Source organism: Columba livia, chromosome 10 (genome assembly GCF_036013475.1).
Source record: "Columba livia isolate bColLiv1 breed racing homer chromosome 10, bColLiv1.pat.W.v2, whole genome shotgun sequence".
Lineage (NCBI taxonomy): Eukaryota > Metazoa > Chordata > Aves > Columbiformes > Columbidae > Columba > Columba livia.
In genome coordinates this window covers 15634266-15655776 of record NC_088611.1, presented here as the reverse complement: position 1 = coordinate 15655776, position 21511 = coordinate 15634266, and the positions used below count along the sequence as shown (strand labels likewise).

At 46.2% G+C, this 21511-nt stretch overlaps 1 protein-coding gene across 7 annotated transcripts in view; it reads right to left on the bottom strand.

Annotated features, from left to right (window-relative positions):
- ADAMTS9 (ADAM metallopeptidase with thrombospondin type 1 motif 9) overlaps positions 1-20963 on the bottom strand; it is an 84340-nt gene extending 63377 nt beyond the window's left edge. For 3 of the 7 annotated variants that reach the window (XM_065075522.1, XM_065075526.1, XM_065075525.1), the window contains exons 1-11: positions 20265-20962; positions 19751-20145; positions 18320-18482; positions 5774-6060; positions 4737-4820; positions 4513-4634; positions 4089-4129; positions 3864-3969; positions 1770-1916; positions 763-904; positions 440-547 (exon numbers count right to left, since the gene is read on the bottom strand). In XM_065075522.1, coding sequence (XP_064931594.1) covers positions 440-547; positions 763-904; positions 1770-1916; positions 3864-3969; positions 4089-4129; positions 4513-4634; positions 4737-4820; positions 5774-6060; positions 18320-18482; positions 19751-20145; positions 20265-20358 — 1689 coding nt within the window. In that variant the 5' untranslated portion in view covers positions 20359-20962. Of the gene's footprint in view, positions 1-439; positions 548-762; positions 905-1769; positions 1917-3863; positions 3970-4088; positions 4130-4512; positions 4635-4736; positions 4821-5773; positions 6061-16867; positions 17002-18319; positions 18483-19750; positions 20146-20264 lie in introns of those variants that run through there. The other 4 variants (XR_010475109.1, XM_065075524.1, XM_065075523.1 and 1 more) reach the window with 3 other exon arrangements.
- Positions 20964-21511: the final 548 nt, after the last annotated feature.

The window sequence follows — 21511 nt, the reverse complement described above, 5'->3', positions numbered from 1 at the left end:
TGCAGAAAATGTCAACGAGTTCTATATTTTACTCGGAAGTTGTCAAGATGAGAAGCCAGTTGACAAATTTATGTTACACAAAATCACTAATTGCTCACATCACATAGGAAATTTCTAATAAAAGCCTAGTGAAGCTTTGTGAAAGTTTTGCTCAAAAGTTCACTCAAGGGCATTAATTTACCAAGATAAGCACTGCAGAAGGAATACCTGATTAAACAACACTATGCCAAGCAGTTGATTTTAATCACATTCTCCGGTGCAGAGCTGACCCATGTGTACCAGGTTTAAAACACACAGAGCTGCTTTGGGCTTCCACCCTCACAGTCGGAAGCTGTGCCCCATATAACTGGCCATTGGGACAGGATGATTTTGACTGATATGCTTAACCTGAGATCTGGGAAACATCGCTATGAGGCACAAACCATCAGATATTACAGACCTTTCCTGGCTCGCATTCTGTCCCATCAGCCCAAGGTGTGTGTTGGGTACGACATCCCTTGTGTGCGCCATCAATGTTAATACACCAAAGTCGCCGACACTGCATCTGCTTGTTATTGAAAAGATGAAGACATTAAATAAATACGTGCCACATGTCTTACCAGATAAATGATCCTCAATGAAATTATACCCCTAGGATTCATCAATAACTCATAAGCTTGACAATACTTTGATGGCTTGTGAGCCTTCCATTCATGCACACCCCAAGAGGCCTTATTTTGCCCTGGCAACAGCAGGAAAACCAAGGTGTGGAATTTCACTTACCATATACGGGCACACTTGAGATCCAGGTCCAAAAATTAACTCACATTGTTTGTTGACATCATAAATCAGCCCCGGGAGCTGCTGAGGCAACGTGTAAGTTCTCGATGAAGGTTCATCAAGCAAACATTCCCCATAACCAGTACTACAACACAAAGCAGAGAAATGGTGTTAAACAGGAGGTGATGCGACAAGAACCCATTGGTGTTTACCTGAGCCAGCCTTGGGGCAGAGGTGCACCATGTTTGCCATGTTTATTTATAACAAGCACAAGAGCAGCTACTGCAGACTTCAGCACAGGAGGGTGCATTACCCTTTTCCCATCAGCCCAGGCTGCAGTAACAACCATCCACTACAACGCAGTCAGCCACCCTGGCAAAAGCGTTTCTGAGCATGCACAACCTGAATTTAGTTGCTGAGTAAGCAGTGGTGTAATATATATTTAGAAAGAAAAAACATTTATTAGCAGAAGAGCTGGGGGATTGAGCTTCCGGATTTGCCAGGACACCATCGTGTCTCTCGTTTTGCTCCCCATCACAACGTATGGGAAGGCATCAGGGCAAAATGGGCGATCACTGCACATCAAACTGACCTATGGGCTCCTGGAAGAGTGTTCTCACCAGGGACTAGTGCCAAAGCCTTATCTTGACCTGTGGAGCAGACGGGCAGATTCAATCTGCCTCCTAAAATATGGCTCTGTATCTTGGCCACAGGGCTTGGAAAACTCACTCTTCAGGTTTGAGGAGAACACACATTCCTTAAAAGCAATATCCATGGGGGAAGACTTATTCTTCCCCATAGAGAGGCTGGTCCTTGCCAGCTTATCACGAGGCTGAACTGGCAGGGACTGCATGCCAAAGATGCATTCCTGATCTACCTAAAGGATATGTGCACATACAAATCCCTCCGATTTCCTCCAAATGCTGCACGTTAGGACTTCAGAGTAAATTATGAACCCTACTGGATGCACGCACTTGTAATAACAGCCTAACATGCATATATGGCCTTACTCCAGAAATTCAGTGATGTATTTTCTACTGCATTTTGACCACATCCAGGGATTGGTGTAGAAGTTCAGCGTTGGTGCCATGACATGCTGTTGATTTTTACCTCCATCTTCTTTGCACTTATGATTGTCATCGTGTGGCATGTTAAATCTAGGAGAAACACAGCAGTGAAAAGCACAGTCAGTTTAGTGGCAAATGTCAAGTATTTAGCATAGCGAGAGCAACAGTGTGAACTAAATGTAAGCAAATGGGAGAATTTTTCCTAGATACGCTACTGACAGATATTACAGAATAGAAGTAATTAATATGCACATACTCATAAACGTCAACAAGCATTGGTCAAACTGGGTTCTTAGCATTTGTCTGCAAGAAGCTCGGCAGCACCCTGGTAAGGTCACCAAATCACGGCTGCAGATATTCAGCTAGACAAGTCCTTGAGGGAGCCTGCAGTAAGATGCAATTTCAGCTGCCGTTTCCTTCTCAGCTGACAGTAGAGATCCCGCAGGCAGGTTGGAGTCTGGCCCCACCTTCATAAAAATGGCAAAAGTTCTCTGGAATTGAGCCAAAGAGCCAAGCTTCCGAAAGAGATGAACGACTTGAGCCCACTGACCACTGGTGCCTGAAGTCCCTCATGTGCGTTGCCAGCATCCTACGCTGGCTGCAAAATGTCTTCTAATGCAGCTGAACACCTCGGGCCATGCTGATACTTCATGCTGTTGCCTAAATAGGGCTGCGCTGGGGATAGACTTGGCTTCTCTACTTTATGTGGTAGGTTTACAAAATGCCATCAAGCATCAGTATCAGCAGAAACCCACGCGAAGTCTGCAGCACATGACATATTGAAGAATGCGGCAAATACGCTAACAGAGACAGAACGGCTTAAAGCACTTTGCCTTTTGAAGTGGAGAAGGGGAAATGACCCAGTGTGATCCTGCGTTCGAAGGCTGGAGAGTTTATATCCCATTAAGATTACCTCCGGTGAACCACCTTTTCACTCAGTTCCCTGTAAAAGAGCAAAGAGGCACTTCCCGCCCGGCAGCGCCACAAACCCCTCCAGGAGCTCTGGGGCAGCACTCGCGAAGGAATTAGCCACAGGTTAGGTGTGGGGAATGCCAAACCTTCGGGGACTTTCTCTCAGGAAATCTTATTTAAACAAACACTGCTGTGGTTAAAAATAGACCATCTCAGCCAGCTCTCTGTGCAGAAAAAGGGAGTTTAAAACAATGAGTGACTTGTTACTGAGTATTCATCCATCCCACACCTACAGATCTCCACTGCAAACCAAACATGAGGTGATTTGGGACTGAGCTGTAGCTGGGAGGTAAAGGACTATGTGATCTAAGATGATTTTTTTCACTACTACTCTAAAAAAGAAGTCAAAATCGGTTAACAGATGCACCTCCACTGGAGGAGGTGCATCTTGAATGACAGCATCTCTTTCGGGCATGTCCAGCATCACGAGATTTCCCTTTGTGAAATGGTTCAGGAGGTGGATCAAGCTCACTAACACATCCCCATCACCTGCCAGACACGCTGGCTAAATTCCTTCCTTCAGCACCATGTGTGGTGGTGGGCCAAGCTGTGGCAGGCTGAGAACTGGCTCTTGGAGGAGACTTCAGTCCCAAAGCCCAGGTGAGATGTGCCTGTGGCAATTGCCCTGGTTTGCCCAAAGGCACCCAGCACATCCCAGCCCTGGCCAAAAACCCATCTAGTCCCAGTGACCTGGCCAAGACATCACAGCTCCAGGGTAGATGCTGCTGACATCTGCATGTAGATGTGAGAAGATGCAGTAATAAGAGGCATTTTGTTAGTTCTCCTTCCCTGCTAATGTGCTGCTTGGGGTATTCCATCACTCACCCTCCCCAAAATGTGGGTCTGCTGGTTTTACTGCTCTCAGATGGACTTCAGAGCACCCCACCACCTCCCAGAGTCACACCACAGCCTAATTTTCCTCAACGGTACATCTCCTACCTGACTACATTCATCTCCTCCCAAATAATTAGGCTCAGCAGGTACCAAGTCCTAGGCAGGCTGGCAAGCCCTAGCTAGCATAAGTCTTGGGCTATTTAAATGTAAATATATTTACATAAAACATACACGTGGCCAAGTTCATGTGCTATTGTGAAAGCAGTGCTCAGTCCATTATCTTCACTAATTGAACAGCTCCTGTACGGGTCACAGACTGTGCCCAGCTCCGCCAGACCTAGAAGAGAACAAAAAGGTTTATGACAGAAAAAGAAATGTCACCCACAGTTCGGCACAGACAACTAACATTGTCACTACAAAAAAGTTATTAAAAGACAAAGAAAAGCTTTTCCTTACCCAGAGTATCACATTTGTCGTGCGCTCTACAAATATCCTGTCTGAAAGCAGAACAGACCTGACACATTAATTTTCAATGCAGCAGTGAGTTAAGGTACAAGCACAATAATAACAATATCCAAAAACAATGCTTGGTCCTCCAATGGACCTTCTCATGCTGGCTTGCCACATCATCCAGAGTCTGAACAACTCCCTACCACAGTCAGAGTTTTTCATCTTATGGACAGTCCTGGAAGTCTGAAAGTCATCCACCGCTATGCTGGACACATTATCCCAATTCTGCTCACAGTTACACTTCTCCCACAGTTGCAAATATCATTACACCTACATCAAAAACTGAATATTTCCCAAAGCTGCATATATTACATGCTCACAGCCTCTGACACACAACTGGCTACAGTTTTACTGAGAATATTCACCATACCTGGTAACAAGCACAGCTGTATCATGTTGAAGGTGACTTCCTTCAGGGTGGTTCTGGGATTGCTGCCATTGGCAAAAGTTTTTCAGTGTTGTCTGGGCATTATAAGATATTGCAGGACCATCCTAATAAGCAACACACAGAAAGCAGGTATTTCAATTATTCATCATACAACTCACTACAAATGCCACCATCGAATAGAAGGTGAAGAAAATAATTTCCATTACCTGTTCATTATGTATCACGACCAATTTCACAATAACAATATTAATTAAATTTCCAATGCTTGGGTCTCTGTAAATAGAAGCCACCTGTTTTAAAAAAATATTCAGAATTATTGCTAACGTTCAAGGAAACAAACAATTAAGACAACACACACACTTTCCATTTTGAAGCTTTTGTTCTCCTGAGCTGCCCTTCTGCCCCACTCTGTGCTTTGACGCTACTTGGAGAGACCTCCTGCCAGAAGCACAATTTTAGAATGAAATAAGTCTGCTGATATCGCAGAAACCAAACATTTCCTTTTGCTTTAACCCACATTTCACCAAATTACAGGATTGTTCTGCTCTGAGATACAACCACTGACTAAGATTGTTAAAAGCAACTTGTTTTCTCAAGTGTCTCATTTGGACATGGACATTTTTAGATGACATGTTGACTGCACTTCCACCCTCTAATAGCATGAAAATCACCCCAATGACACAACTATGTTGGATACTTACTTCCACTCACTCTGCACCTACAGAACTGCCTGTTCAGAGGCTGCACTACTGCATCCTAGTCCCAGCAGCTACTAAAATCCTTGTCCTCAGCCTGGAAAGCCAACCCCAGCACTATGTTAAGGATCAAGGTGACCACAGGCTCCTTTCCCTTGCAACTGCAACACCTACTAGCACCAGTTTCTTGGAAGGCACAGTCCTCAAAGTACCTTTTAAATTCAGTTGCTGTTTTACATGGGCTTAAATAAAGAGCACAGCATGTGGACTAAAGGACCAGTGATCTCTGTTGTGCTGCCTGGGGTTCAGAAATCTGAAAGGGAGAGGTGTGGGAAGGGATAGGAAACATGATGGGTATGGGAAGGAAGAAGATTCCAGCCAGTGCTCCCCAGCCAAGTTTTACCAAGCTTTACATTAATCTCAGCATTATATCCATGCCTGGCTGAGGCAAACTGATGGTATTGCATATGAACACAGCAGAAATGGGGCTCTGTGACTACTAGAAAATGATTTGTGAGTGAATCTACTCCCCCTAGTTGAATACTCACTATTGACATTAACGTTAAAACATAGTGCTGCAGATTAGCTCCATGGTAGGCGACCATCCTGCTGTCAGCCACCACCATCACTTCCACAAAACGAGGGTAGGAGAGAAAACGCTTCGTCCGTTTGTGGCTCTTCTGTTCAGTGATGTTCCCAGTCTTGTTGCGATCTGCAGAAAACGAATTCACTTCCAGGCTGTGCTTCAACACCTCCACATCAGACAATATGCTGCTTTCTGCCCACTGTCTTCTCCAGTGTTTCCGCTTGCTCTTTTTGTGACTATGTTCATGATCTATGATTTAAAAGCAGACGAAAACATGAAGTATAACACATTCTGGCGTGAATAAAGTTAATGCCACATGCACGTTACATCAAAACGCCTGTTTATTTCAATGACGGGTTCTAGGAGGGTTGTTCCAAACAGCTAACCAGAACAGAAGAACTCTGTGGAAGCCCACCATGTAACCCAACATATGAGGTTTTTCGTAAAGTAACCTTACGGAAGCCAATGGTGACTAAAGGCAGACATTCCTGTAAAGGCTTTCCTGCAGCAGAGCCGTCTCCCTCGTGCAGGAGGGATGGAGCCAGGGCTGCAGTTCAGTTGAATGTGACGTGAGCCCGGCGATGGTAATTAGCCACCACGGCAGCAGCGTGAGGATTCTGGGCACGTCCAAGGTGGCCAGGAAACCACAGGAAACAAAGGTTCAAATCCTGTATTTCTAACTGAGGCATGAAGGACGGCAGGATTTGGCCTTCATAGCAAAGCAATTATATATGATTTATTTCTGTCTCTAACAATAACATGGCTGGGCTTCAATTCCCCCCCTCCCTTTATTATTCTGTGCTACGGGAATGGTAAAGGTCATCTAATAGCACAGCTGCCACTGGCTAAAGAATAGAATTCAGGAAGTTTCACATATACTGCTTTTGATATTCAATTAGGCCAAACATAAAAGCAGCCTGAAAATATACTCCATGCTGATACAAAGACGACAAAGTGAAGAGGGAGAATAGGCAACTGAAACATATGGAACATGTACAATTAAGATTTACCATCTGATTAGTATGTAATTATAGCATTATTTAAATGTAAGAGCAAAATCAGTCTTATTTGATGCCACTTAATTTTTAATCAGTTCATCGTAGGAAGTACTTAATTGAATGTGATTCATCCATGAGAGACTGTTTGCTTCTGCATTTAATATAAAGCCAGATCTGAACTACTCATCTAAGACTCCAGGCTACAACCCTCATAGCTCTTTTGTAGCTTTAGTTTAATTTCATCATGGTGGTGAAAAATATCACATTTCCTTATCTGACCCACTGAGTAGGTTAGAGGAAGCATAATAGTAAGGAACAAAGGAATATTCAATGCTCAGACAAGATTGAAATGATAGGAAACTTCTTGGCTCTTTTTCCTGTGTAGTTTCCCTTTTAGGATATTTTGTAATAATTTCCAAAAAAAGAAATATAAATACACTCTCTAATATTGAGGCAGGCAAAGGGGGTCAGCCTGCTTCTACTTATCTGAAAAATACTATCCTTTTGCCCTATGTGTAAATAGGCAATAGAGCATTTAAGAATTAAATCCTGTTTACTCTGCACTAAGTCCTATGAATTGCCCTTTCTCGATATAGTCCAGACCACCTTAATACAGCAGAGAGTCCGCAGCTATTTGAGTAAGAATTTGAGAAAGCCAATAGCATTTGTGGTTATAATTGGATTGCCCTAGTTCCTCCACACTAATCAATGCCCTTGGCTTGGCAAGGTTGTGCTCTCATGCTGGCACGGCTTCGTGGGCAACCGTGACATTATCCCGACTCGCTCGGTGCCAATCAGTGCAGGAAGCCAACTCTGCATACAAATAATGTAAAGGTGAGAAGAAGACCAGACTGAGCAGAATGTGCTAACCTCAGCCCTTTAGCCATCTCCCCTCCTCTCTGAACCCTCTGCCTGTCACTTACATTTCCCTTTTAATAACTAACTTCCAAAAGAAGCAGGTGCTCAAGGAAAAATGCATTAAGGATGGCGAGATGCTCAGCAAGGCTCAAGTGAGGCTGAAGGCAAGGCTGCTGTGCAAAGGCTCTTCAACATCCACTGCAGCAGCTCCCAGAGCCCCAGATGGGACCATGGGGCTCAGATGTCTTCTCCTCCGGCTGGTCTGACAGAGGGAGGTTAGATGGCAAAAGAAGATGAAAGTGCAAAAGATTATTTGAAGAGGCACCTGTTATAAAGGATGTTTAAAAGAAATTAACTGATATTCAGCACGCTTGCACTGAAATCCTGCAGGTAGTGTTGTCACACGCTGAAAAACAAACAAACAAAACCCCCCAAACCAAAGAAACAAGAAACCAAAAAAACCCCAACCAACCAACCAAAATTAAATAGACAAAAACCAAACAAAACCACAAACAACAACAACAAAAATCCCAAACCAAAAAGCAAATAAACAAAAAAAACACAAAAAACCCTTCCGCAAAACCAGAGAGATCCCACGTGAAATGCCAGGTCTGTTTCCAAGAGCCCCAAACTGATGCACCACACAGGAGAACCAGAGCCCACTGCAGCCAAGTATGCTCAGCACAGAGGAAAAATGACCTTTCTTTCTGTTGCAGATATCTGGAATGTTGTCACAGAATCACAGACTCATTCAGGTTGGAAAAGACCCTTAAGATCATCGAGTCCAATCATTAACCTAACACTGCTGAGTGTCGATACAGTATCAGTGTACTTCCCCTATCCGGCACACAAATCAGTCAGCCCCATCACCCCTTCAAAAACCAAGATTTTTTTCCAGCTATGAAGTCACCCCAACACTTACAGCACACTATCTGGACAAGTCACGTATAGTATGTTTGCCAGTCTAGTTACTGTAAAACCAAACACAAACGACTGGGGATGCTTTGCATGTAAAGCCACTCCTGGACTTTGATAGTAGTGAACTGTTATCTTCACTCATCTTTCTTCCATATAACTACACTCAGAGATGGCGCACATTCACCTGTAAAAAATTAAACACTAATGGCAGTGCACTGCTCTCAACCCATCCATAAAATCCACCCCCAGCCTTAATGGGAGTTGCACACAGGCACTGCCAGTACTCCCTGTGCCTGATGCTGGTGATATCTCGCTCCACCACGATGGCCACAACAGAAATGCTCTTACTGCCTGGCGCAGCATACAGCTGTTTAATCAAGCAGAAGTGAAAATCTTTCACGTTACATAAGAAAACTGCAGTTTTACAGCAGCAGCTTCCTACTGCCACACACACCACCAAAAAAAAAGTGTGATATTTTTCCACCTGGTTTTGCTTCTTTTTTTTTTTTTTCCCTTCCCCTATTGTGTTAACATATTAACAGAAATCAGGAAGGAAAATGGTTTGCTTGGCAAGCTCTCAATCACTGCAAGTGACCTGAAAAACATCTACCTACATATGGCAGTAATTGGATGGGTTTAAGCAACAAAATATTTTCTTTAATTTGCAGAGAAAACAAACCCCAATAAGTAGACAAACACCTTACACCAACTACAGATCAATAATTCATCTCTAAGGCAAGCCTATGCACCTACTCAACAGTTAATATTCATTTAAGAGGTGGCTAAAAGACTGCTGGAATAATGTCTGTTTTACTACTTGCTTTAATAAGACAGTCTATGGTATTTGCACTGTCTTTAGACAGACCTGGAGGTGTACGTTCATTTTTTTCCCTAGTTTCTTCTTCGTTATGTGGGACTTAAAAGGAGACCCAGTCCTGTGACAGGGATGTTCCTTCCTGATGGCATCTTCCCACCCGTGCCATTTATTTTTGCTTACACAAGAAGCTTCTGCCCGGAGCCCATTGAGCTGATTAATGGATGATTCCTGCTGATTATTGGACTTTGGATCTATCCCAAGGGAGAAGGCAGGGGAGATTCTGGCCCTGCGCAAGTGCTTTGCCTTCATGAAAGGGTGACAGGGCAGAGCCAGGGACTGCTTTGGGAGTAGTAGCTACTGTTACACTAAAAGCAAAAATTAAAAGAAAGAGCAATCGCTTATCCTAACAGTTCTAATATTTTCCATTTCTACATTAACTTGTCCTTAGAATAGAAAGCAATTTGCACAATTAAATAAGACATGTGACAATGCAAGCAATTTCAGTTCAGCTCCAAGTTCATGAGAGCTGCACATAGCAGGGGAGAAAGGAGAGAAAAAAAAAAAAGCAACAAAAAACACACAGAAAAATTAACCTATTTCTCAAGCTAATAACATTAACAACCTCTCCCTGCTAGAAAAGGAGCATGGTCCTTTCAAACCAATTTACCATCGTATGTTTTTTCAATGTGTGACCTAGGATTTTTAACAGAAACTTTGCTCCTCAGTGGTGTGCCCATGACCTGCTCTGCTCCTAGACCTGCTCTGATCCAGCTGCATAGATGAGAAAACTATTGTTTAGAAGTTAGTTGTTTATTACACACCTCCATAAAGCAGATCCAAAGGCAGTTGAGCTCCCTCCAGGCAGTCAGTCAGAGTGTGACCTGCCTCCCTCGACTCCCAAAATATTTGGCTTCTACAAAAAAGTTTCCTTTGCTACTAAGAGAAATATTTACGTGAACGGATCATAAACCCTCATGACCCAAGCACACCTGCTTGTTAATTTTCTTGCCTTTCTCCACTTTGAATTTTGCACATATGCCTTACTAAGTAGCTTCCTAGATGCCCAGCTGGAGCAATGTTCAGATCCTCGGAAAGGTCCATGTCCAGGAGCAGCTGCTGCTGAAGTCAGCTGAAGCACAGAGCCTGGGAGTTGTGTTTGTAATATCAGAAAATACTGCAAGGCCAGAAAGCAATTCTATAGAGCCATGGGCAGTTTAGACCAGCATGAAGCACCACTGATATCAAGATCAGGAGTCCCACTGCTGCAGCCTGGTGGCTTTGGCTATGGAGGCTCCATCCTTGGAGGAGCCAAAGCTCAAAGCAATGCTGAACCCACCTATGTTTTTGAGGTGATCCTGCCTTTCTTCATACTGCTTGAACCTGAACACTTAAAAACCATGGACTTGCAGTTAGTACCAATCAGCTTCCCTTAGGAAGAAAATATTCTCTGGTTATATACCATGCAAACACCAAAGACCACACATAATCTGGATGCTTCCTTCCATGATGATGTATAAGAGAATACATTCCAGCTTTAAAGAATTTTTTTCTGCCTAAGGTAAAAAGTTGCAAGTGAAAGCTATCAATTGTGCACAGTAGACAGGAACCAGACGAGTGAACAAAACAATAAATTGCCTCTTTAAGAAAACAGATAGTAATATGTGAGCTGAGCATGTGGCAGAAAACGATTCAAGATCATCTTAGAGACAAAATAACTGAATAACTGTAGCTCATAACCACAAGGCACAAAAGCACCACTGAATTGGCACAAAATTGGTTTAAGGTATGGCTGACACAAAGTTACAGTGCTGAAAAATCACTGATACCATTTCCATAATCTACCGGTTCAGAAAGAAAAATAAACTAGCCCTGTAGAATGACTAAAAAACCCATGGTCAAATACCTTTGAAAACCATCCTGACACTGCAAAGGGCTGGGCAGCTCGCTGAAGTACATCCCAGTGTTTCACCTATGAGCAGACACACATCTGAACCAGGCTGTGGGTCAAACCAGTATGAATATACCACAGGCACACTGACACACACCGGTGGCATTTCAGCACATCAGGAAAAGAGGCAGAGCTGCTGCCTTCTGCACTGCCGGGGCAGACTGAACCTGTTTACCTGCAGAGCTCTGAACCCGCATCTGCTGAACCTGATCCCTGCCTTGCAATCCACCTCAGCACATGTGCCTGTTTTCTTGCTCTTAATACAATTTTTCAATGCATAAGTCGCAAGTACATCAACACGTTATCTGCACTCATGTCAAGTGGTACCTATGAGGTACTAGGCCAACAAGGACAATACTGAGATCACCACATCTCTGGACTGACAGCAGAAGATGAGAAAAAAAATATCCCATAAGAAAGAAGCTTTGCTTTGCAACTGGCCACAGGGATGCTGGTAATGACAATACAGGCATGTGGGAAGAGAAGTCACAGAATAGTCAGCTTGTTTATTTTCAGTAGCATATGCCATGGGATACAGACGGAAAATACCAAAGTGATACCTCCCTGCTTCTCCCACCTGCCCTTCACCAGATATCCACATAGATGATGTAAAAGTAGATGCAAAATTACAAGTATACCCATTTTGATTCCAGAAGAATAATTTCACTCTGTTCCTTTATCATGTCTAAGCTGCAAAGCAACAACAAATCAATAATAATTTGTTTAGACACAATCTTGATCTTCCACCATTAGGGAAATAAACTTTCTTGCCTAATGGATGCTTGATACATTTTCAACACTAAGAGTAACAATAACAAAGTGTGTGCACCTTGCTTATAACTCACATTGAGAAACTGTCACGCAAAACTGTGGTTATAGGACCTGTATCATTCGCTGTGATCATTTTTTTTACCTGAAGTCAGTCCAATACCCTATTTCTCTTGCCAGTACCACAGTAACATATCACAAACATTACAGCCTGATCCCTTCCCCAACTCAGTATGGGAAAATCTTGTGTTTGACATCCCAGGCCCATCTGACCAAGTTCTAGTTGGCTGTTACTGTGCTATTACCTCAATAGGAAGCCAGAAATAGAATTAATTACATTAGCATATGGTACTTGTGACGTAACTCTCTCGTTTGCTGTTTTTGGGAGGGAAGGAAACCTGAAATAATTACTATATGACTATAAATTACAACTCACTTCCTTAAAACAAGGAACTTTTCTGAGGGAAAGAATGAAGCCGATGTTTTACCCTGAGGCCAAAACCAAAGCTGACAGCTTAAACAGACTTTTGAAAGACCTCAAGGATTGCTCAGCCTGGAAGCAAAGGCTTAGGAAAACCTCCCTGCAGATCTTCTGCAGCTCCACAGTTACGTGAGACCCAGCAGGACACAATTTGCCTGAAAACCTGCCTGGAAACCAGACACCTAGAATGAGAAATTCTGCTGGATGAAGGACTTGAAAACCAAAACAAGGTCACGGTTGGAAGCAAGACAGTCCAAAAGGAACAGCAAAAATACAAAGCAGCTCCAGACCAACAGCTTGACTGCAAGACATCTGGAATTTCACCATGAACCACTCACAAGAGTACAAACATCAAGCCCTGAGGAAAAGGCTTTCAAAGTTTCTGCCTCAAAACTGCTATAAAACAAGAACATAACACATATAAATGGTCTGTAGAATAAATATGAAATTCTTCACCTCTGGCCTGTTTGGCCCTGTTCCTCACCATTGCCATGTCTAACACTGGGCATACACCTCAAACCACAGCTCAGGTAGGATCAAGAGTCCACCACCCACCTTGCACTAACAAGAGGCCACATTACATGGGAAAGGACAAAGTCAGGCTTCAGCCACGGTGCCAGGCTCTCAATACTTTCCCCCCAGGTCACCTCCCCAGTCATGACACTAATGACACATTAACAAATCCCCACCCTGGCAATCTCAACCCAGCCACCCCTTCCCAAGCACGTGAGAACACGGTGGCAGGACCATCTCCTGCTTGTGTCATGGCTCCAGCAATAACTTCCTGTATAGCCAGGTGGCATTTGGGGAGAGAGATGACAACCATCTGTAAGGGCTGAGCAGGCTGGTGGTAATTATCACACAGAAAAGAGATTGCGATCATTCTGCTGGCAGCACCAGGCATTTGCTTGCTCAAGACACACAGCAGCACTCCTCTGCTCTGGTGACTCCCCAGTGTCATGTTCAGTGGGAAGGGTTGTTAAAGTTACTATGAAAGGGTAATCTATTACAAATTACTCATTAATGCAACTGAAAAATCAGTGACATATTACTGATTATGCCTGTGTCACGCTAGCTCGGTGGAAAGACTTGGTTCACGCTGCCAATTCGTCTTGCGGTTATTACAGCAACTTTTTCAACAAAACTTACACACACACTCAGCTGATTTTCTCCTCCTCACCTGGATGAGTACATTGGCCTTGCCTTTTTGGAGCTGCTGTGCCTGGCTGCACACATGCTGCCTCCCCAACAGTCAAACTGCTTTAACACTTTGCAATGCAATACCTTGTTGCAAATTTGAGACCCTTTTGCGTCCATTTCTGGCAGGTACTGGGACGTGCTAAGCCTCCAGACTGTGCCCAGTAGCCACCTGTGCTGGTAAATGCTTGGTGGTTTTTGGAAAGCAACCTCAGCAGCCAAGACACCGGGCTCTCCCATCTCTGCTGGCAGCAGGTGGGGACAGCGCCAGCTCTGCACAGGTAACATCTGCTCCATCCCGTACTCATCTGAGACCGCTTCCAAAAATCTCACCACCGCAGCGCGAATTGCTGGAAGGCTTCTTTGCTGGCTACAGCCCCTTGGCTCTCCTCCAGAAACAGAAAAAGCTCTAATCATCTTCCTACTAGCTTGGCACCATCAGAGTGTTATTGCTGCTTCTGCATGAGGAGTTTTGCCCGTGGTGGATATTCCCACTTTAAGCGCTCTCATTAAGGAGCCAGGACTTTGTGCAAGATCCTCGTAGGCAGTTCCAGAGCCTGTGTCTAACAGCAGCCTTAGGATGGGCACAGCTGACCAGTCTGGAACAGCCAGCACTCCATACATATTTGGTCCTTGATTTACTCATCTCAGCCACAGATGAGTCTTGAATATAAAAGAATTATGAAAAATGAGACAGGATCAGGGAGGTATTTAACTAATGAAGCTGAGAAGGAAACAGAAAACACAGATGTGGAGGGCAAAGTGAACACAGTGGGAACAAAGAAAGAGCTGCCCAAAAGAGTTCACTAAGTCACAGTACAAGCTGCAAGGAATTTGCAAAGTTTGGAGCAATGAAATAGCTGAGCATGGAGCAGAAGTGGGGAGATGAGAAACACCAACTCTTGCATTTATTACTCATGACCACAGGGCAGTTGTGGCTCAGTGCCACCAGACAGGTAGAGGTCACATCTGCCTCAGAAAAAGGGGTGGCCAACAGGCAAAATGACTGGGTAAGATCCAGTAAAAGTCTAAAGCTATCACAAAACCCAACAAAACTGGAAGAGCTCCAGGGAAGCCAATGAACAAAATGTATGTATATCAATATGTATATCAACAACAAAAAGCACAGGAAACATGAGAAAGAGGAGAGGCAGCAGAAAGGGACACGAGATGCAGAGCAAGAGGTAGCCTTAAGTGGTTTACTTAGATAATGACCAGAGGCACTGTCCTGTTGGCATCTGGAGCTGGACATCTCTCCGAGACCAAACCTTTGGGGTTTCACAGCGAAACCGCTAGGTAGGGCTTGCTGGTCTGCTACTGGCGAGAGGTCAGACTGGTGGGGGTGTGGGAGAGCTGCTGCCGGCCTCCCGAAACCAGCCAGCATGGTGGACACAGCTCCCCACGGTGCCGCAGGATGCAGCTCCGTGCCTTTTATCATCGGAGTCATATTGTTCCTCCGCAGGGCGCAGGAAAGCTCCACTTTCCAGCTTCGCAATGAGCCACTTCCTTTTTTTTCTTTTTTTAGGATCAGAATTTCTTTTCTCTTCCTCCTCCACCTCAAAAAAGCGGATATTTAATAATTTGGATCGGAAGAGCTTGCTATCGTGAAGCGATGGGTGGTAGCGGCGCTGCACCTAGTGACATCACGCCATGAGCCTGGCCAAGTCTTCATCCCATCAGGGCTATTCAGTGAAACACAACTAATTACTCTGCCAGATCCCCGACCAGATGACAAATTGATTCATGGTACTAACTAAAAGAAGGGAATGAGGAGAAATTGCACCATTTCCTATGACTGAAACTACATTAACCCATTACCCCAAGGAAAACTTTGTCAAAAGTTTTTATTGCAGCAGTTGAGCTATACACCAGACGGCTGAAGTGCACTGCCAGGAGACCTGGGTGTTGGGCTATGAAAGTTCATATGCAGAGCACAGTTTGTATTTGATATCCATCAGCATTCTGAGGAGAGAGATCTTTTTTTCAGAACATCTGCAGAGTATCTCATATGTCAGAGTACCTACAACTGTCATCAGAAACTGCTAATTAAAACTTAACAAAATCAACTACCTGTTTTTCTAAGCTGACCCGAGGACGCTGAAAATGAAAAGTAACACCAGGGAGACCACTGGAAATGAAAGCTTTTACTCAATCTGTCAGTCAGCTCACGAGGGAACTTTTCTTGGATACTGCAAGAAGTCTATAATTACATCATCACGGCAAGGGCTCACCAGTATGTTGCTTATTAATCATTTCCAGGAAGAAGACTATCAGAAAGCCATTCTTAATAGCACCACTGCCAGGCAACACAGGCTCCATTGCTCACTGCAGGGTGATTACTGCAGATTTCCCTTGCATGAATTTCCTCTTCAGGAAAATTTCAGTCCATGCCAGAAGCTTGCAATGTAAAGGCATCTTTTCACATGTTCTTCTGACAAAAGGCTGGATCGACACAACACCCTACAGCTATAACAAACTCTCAAACTCTCACAAAACCACTTTTCTCTGGTAGGAGCAACAGATGCACCCCATCCAAACCAGTAAGAGCTGCTCCAAAGACACGAGGGATACCATCTCCACTAGATGTAATTCCAGGGGGGAACACCAAGGTTCAGCATAGTCCAAGCTGCCCTGCACTTGCTCCTTAAACAAAGTGACCAAGGCTTGTTCATCAAACACGTATGACCAAAGCATCATTCCCTATCAAAAATTTGAACAGTGGTAAAAGGGAGAGGGAGAGATAGAGAGGACAGGAGGGCAAGCAAGACTGTCATACCTGTTTGGAACCCTTAAACTTGTACTTGAGAAGCTACAACTACTCTCTCCACTACATGAAGTAACTAAGAAGAGCAAGGAAACAAAGACAAGCAAGAAGCAAAACACACTGGAAAAGAAAAGAAATACACACCGTGTAGGTAATACTGATAGGGTATTATTCTTGTGAATCATAACCTAAAAGAATAATACCCTAAATAGAGGCTGTGATACATGTAAGTGGGGTGAAATACAGCAGACTGTTAAAATGGCACAGAGTAAAGTCCACAAGTGAATGTGAGAGCCCTCCCGGCTACCTTTGCTTCAATGAGTCCTGTGATCTGCTGCTCCGTTCCTCCAAGGGCTACTGATGCAATGTGCCAGATTCCGTGTTTCTTTCCAACTGTTCTGAGTCTCCTGCATCTGATCTCAAAGAAGGGAGCAGAAACAGCTGGAAGAGAGAAACCAGAATGGCATAGTCCAGCAGCAACCCTTGGAAGAACAAACAATGACAGCCTTGTGAGAGGTACCATTGTCCCCCAGCACGTATGTTTGCACATGGACGTGTATCCGCGTGTTTTCTAGAAGAAACACATGTTGCTAGTGCATCAGCCCTAGCTAGTCACAGAGCATCTTCTGGCTTTGCATGGTCAGTGCAAGGTGACCAGAACAACAGCTCAACAGCACAGCCACAATCCACAGTCATGGGTGTCAAATGAGTCATGTATGCTCAATAAAGCCCAAGTTTGGCACCACACTTCCATTCCAGTGGTACCTTTACTCCCTGAGCAACTCCACCCGCTTTGCAGCACATGAGCAGCTCACAGCCTGCGCAAGGGAAGCCACTCAAGGTCTACTCTGTTTGGGCTTTAAAGTTCCTGTAGATCTAGCTGCAGGCCAAAGGAGGAGGGCAAAACAGCAGGTGAAACAGGAGACCGAAGGAATAAGCTTCTTCAGACAGAATTTAGTTATTTGCTGCCAAAGGAGAGGATTAGTTGTGAAAATCAGGAAGTCAACGAAGCAGAGAGCAGCAGGAGGCCACTGCAGATAATAGGGACAGTAGGAGGAAGGCTATTGCTCACCAAGGCACGTGAAGGGGAGATAAAAAGGCTTGTGCTCTTTCATATGTGCAAAGACTAGAAAAAGGGAGCAAGGAGGTCAGGAAGATAGTGCTGGTGGAGGAAGGGCCATGAGGAAGAAAAAGCCTTTGAAAATGAACCACGAAAAAGTGATTAATAAGGGAAGAACTGTTGGAGTTGGTGCTAGGACCTTCTCATTTTCACTAGAAAAAAATAAGATGTTGCAACTCACAACCAGATTTGGGGAAGGAAGACCAGGAGTACAGCAAGACTAAGGCAGAAGGATGTCATTTAAAGGACAGAAACAGAATTTCAGACAGAGAACAAAACAGGTAAGGGTGGTTAAGAATTACACATAGGAGAAGACAGAAGGTTTAAAGGCTCATGGGATTTTAAGGCAAGACAGCTCAAAGGATCTCTTGCCAGCCTTACAGCAGGAATGAAATGGAAACCATAATATTTTTCCTGACCACAACTTCCTTATAACCAGTTACTAGAAAGCACAGGCACACCGTGTCTCTCCAGGACAGCAGTACCATCGCGAGCCCAGTCCTAGCACATGGGACCATTTCTAGAGGGGTCCCTCAGACTGACACCCCTTCTGCCCCACACAAACCTACTGGCATTTTACTGGAAATTTGTTCCCTTCCATAAGTGCCAGGTAATCAATGGCAGTAACAAAATGAGTACCTGGAGTATCACAAGTCTGCCTGTCCCCTGAAGAGTTGGTTGGAGATGTTCGGTGTCGGTAGACTAGATGCGGTTTATTGTGCTCTTCTTCATACTCCTGTTCTTCGAGTGATAGCAATGGTTCTACGAAATAGTCGCCATCATCAGATTTGAACGTGCCTAGCTGAGAGAGACCAGAGAGGGGCAGGCAATCAACTTTGGGTAATGACAAACCATGGGGCAGGACTACTCAAGAAAATGAGTGGTTAACAAGGGACTTGCATGAGTGCCCAGTTCTGCAGCCACCCCTGCAAAGGCATGGGCTGGAGCACCAGCTCCCATCACACCCATGCCCAGCTGCATGCAGCTCCCTGCAGCCATCCCTCTGGATCTTCAGGAAAGCAAGTTATTAATTCATAGAAAGAGAACATGAGAGGGGCACATCTGCCAGACCTCATCCCTATGCATGTGACATTTACCAAGCCACCCCTGCCCAGGGGGAGATGATGCTGCAGTGTGCTGGAGGCCTCAGTGCAACCCCATCACATTGCACTGGTTTTCATACAGCAGCTCTCCCCAAGACAAGCTTTAAACTCGGACATAAGGACCAGAGAGAGGTGCCCAGCCATAATCCCTGCTTATGAGAAGACACCAGCACTCCTAATTCCATAGAACTATGAATGTAACGATTTAGCAAGTAAATAAAAGATAACCAAGACAAAAGAGCATCCTGTAGTCATCCCAGTCTGGAATGTATGACCAGCAACTGGAAGGAAGTCCTGCCCAACCACACACGTGTGCACTAGCTTGGGTGAACACTTTCACCCAGGGAAGCTCCTGGACCAGACAGAAACCAGCAGAGGAACAGCTGAGACAGGCACCGGGGTGAAGAAAGTCACCAGGGCAGCCTGAAGGGTCAGCTCTGCTGGGAGCCACTGCTCATCACTTTGCCAATATTCCCCTGCACTGAAGGACATCAGGATGGCAAGAAGAGCTAACAGGCAGCCTGCCTTCGTCTCTGCTCAGCCTATGCCCGAGCTGCAGAACGGCGCTGGGGTCAGCGCTGCTGGGGAGCCCCCACTCATCTCTTTGCAGCCCTCATCGGCACCCCGGCAACAGGAAGGTGTCCGTGTCCCGGGTCTACACCCGCTGATCTCCCCCCGCGGGGTGCCACTGGGTGGCAGTTTTTCCACCAAAAGCCGCGGAGCAGGAGGGGTTCACCCCACTGCCAGAACCCGACGGAATAAGAAAAGCAGGGTGGGAGAAACCCCAGACCGGGCTGAGCCGGAGCAGCCCTATCCCGCAGCCGGAGGGCGGGGGGAAGGGGCCGTCCCCATCCCTCTGCCCACCCTCCCTTCGCCCTGCTCCTCCTCCTCCTCCCCGCTTCCGCCCCGGCGCGCCGCCGCTGGGCGCCCGGTGGGGCCGGAGCTGGGAACGGGACGCGGGTCTCACCATCCCGGAGCAGAGGCTGATGACGGCGGTGTGCCGCGGGCGGGCGTTGACGTGCCCCCGGTAGAAGCAGTGCTTCACGTCGGCGTCGGCCGCCTCGGCGTAGAGGCGCCGCTGGTCGGCGGCGGGCTCTCCCAGGAGGCTGACGGTGAAGAGCGGGGCGATGAAGGCCGAGCTAGCCGTCAGGTTGAAGAGGAACTGCTGCCCGAAGGCGGAGAGCCTGTAGTGCGCCTTGGGGGAGGCAGCGGCGGCGGCGGCCGCCGTCCAGGCGTCGGGTCCAGCGCTGGTGCTCCGCCGCCGCCGCCTGAAGTGGACATCGGTGGGAAAGGGCTCGCCAAACTCATTCACCCGGGTAGGAGTCACGATCTCGTACTCGCTGAGTTTCTCCAGCAGCTTGGCTGCAAGGGAAGAGAAGCACATGCCCCTGAGCGGGGAGGCCGAGACCCCAGCCCCCGGGGGAGGGCAGCCCACCAGCCCCCAGGGTCGCCCTCCCAGCCCTCCCCAAGCACACCCTTACCTTGCCTGGGGTGCAGCTTCTGCCTCCTTGCTCCTGTCCTCAAGCCGTCGATGAAGAGCGTGGTGAGTGCCAGCGCCAGCGGCGCCAGCTGCATGGTGCTGCGCGCTGTCCTCGGAGGAGCGCAGCCTTCCTTGCTCTCCTCGGGCTCTTCTTTTGCTCCTTCTTCTTCCTCCCTTTCTTCTTTTTTTTTTTTTTTTTTTTGCCCCCTTTCTCCCCCCTCCCCGCCCCCTCGGTGCGCAGCCGGGGGAAGGCGCTGGAGCCGGGCGGCGTTAGGGGAGGGCGGGCCGGCGGGGCGAGGGGCGCCGGGGGCCGCGCATGGTGCGCGGGGGCGACGGGCCGGGACCGACGGGCCGGGACGGGGCAGCCGGCCGCCCGCCCGTCTGCTCTCCCTCGCTTTCCGCTCTCCCCCCTAGTCGGGCTGGTGGACGGGGCGCTCCCGGGAACCAATTTAAGGGGGCGGGATCCATAGATCAAGCAGGAGAAAAGATCCCGCCCTGCAGGAGCAGGGACAGCCCTTCCTCCTCTCGCGCCCCCCCTCCTCTTCCAACATGTCACTTTCTTTCATTCCCGAGGAACGACGGAATCGCAGGTTTTCGCCAAGAGAAGTCCTCACTGTAGCTGGACGGAGGGGAGCCTGGACCCCCGGCCCGGGCGGCTGCAGCTGCTCCCCGCCGGCTGCTTTGCAAGGTGGGTTTAAAAACGCGAAGTGTCCCAGGAACAGCAGCACTGGCAACTGCCTGATCTGCCCGGTCCCGTGAGGAAGAGCCACTTTCCTCCCGGTGAGTGACAGAGCCGAGTTTTCTTACATAATTGGTTTTTTTCTTTTTTTTTTAATAGTTCGAAGATGCGTACCAACAATTGAAGACTCCTCCTGATAGCAGTTGCTTGCGTCTTCATTTCTCAGACAGGAGCTATTTAAACCAAGGCTTAGAGTTATAGTTATGATGCACAGTCTTCAGGTAGCCTGAAGGAAAAGAAACATTGTTTCCTTATCTGAGTTTGTTTTGTTTGGCTTTACAATTTGGAAATTTTCTATACAAAATTAAGACATCCTTTACAGCTAAATGTAATTAAGTATTGTCTTTTACCTTTCCTCAAACCAAGACTTTTTTTTTTTTTCCCAAAATGAGGAAAGATGCAATAAAATTTAAAGCCTGTAAGGTAAGGCAAAAGAAATTAGGTGGAAGTTTGAATTTTCACTTCCATAGAAAATTTCAAAGTTCTGTACTTTCTTCACTCAATTTTTG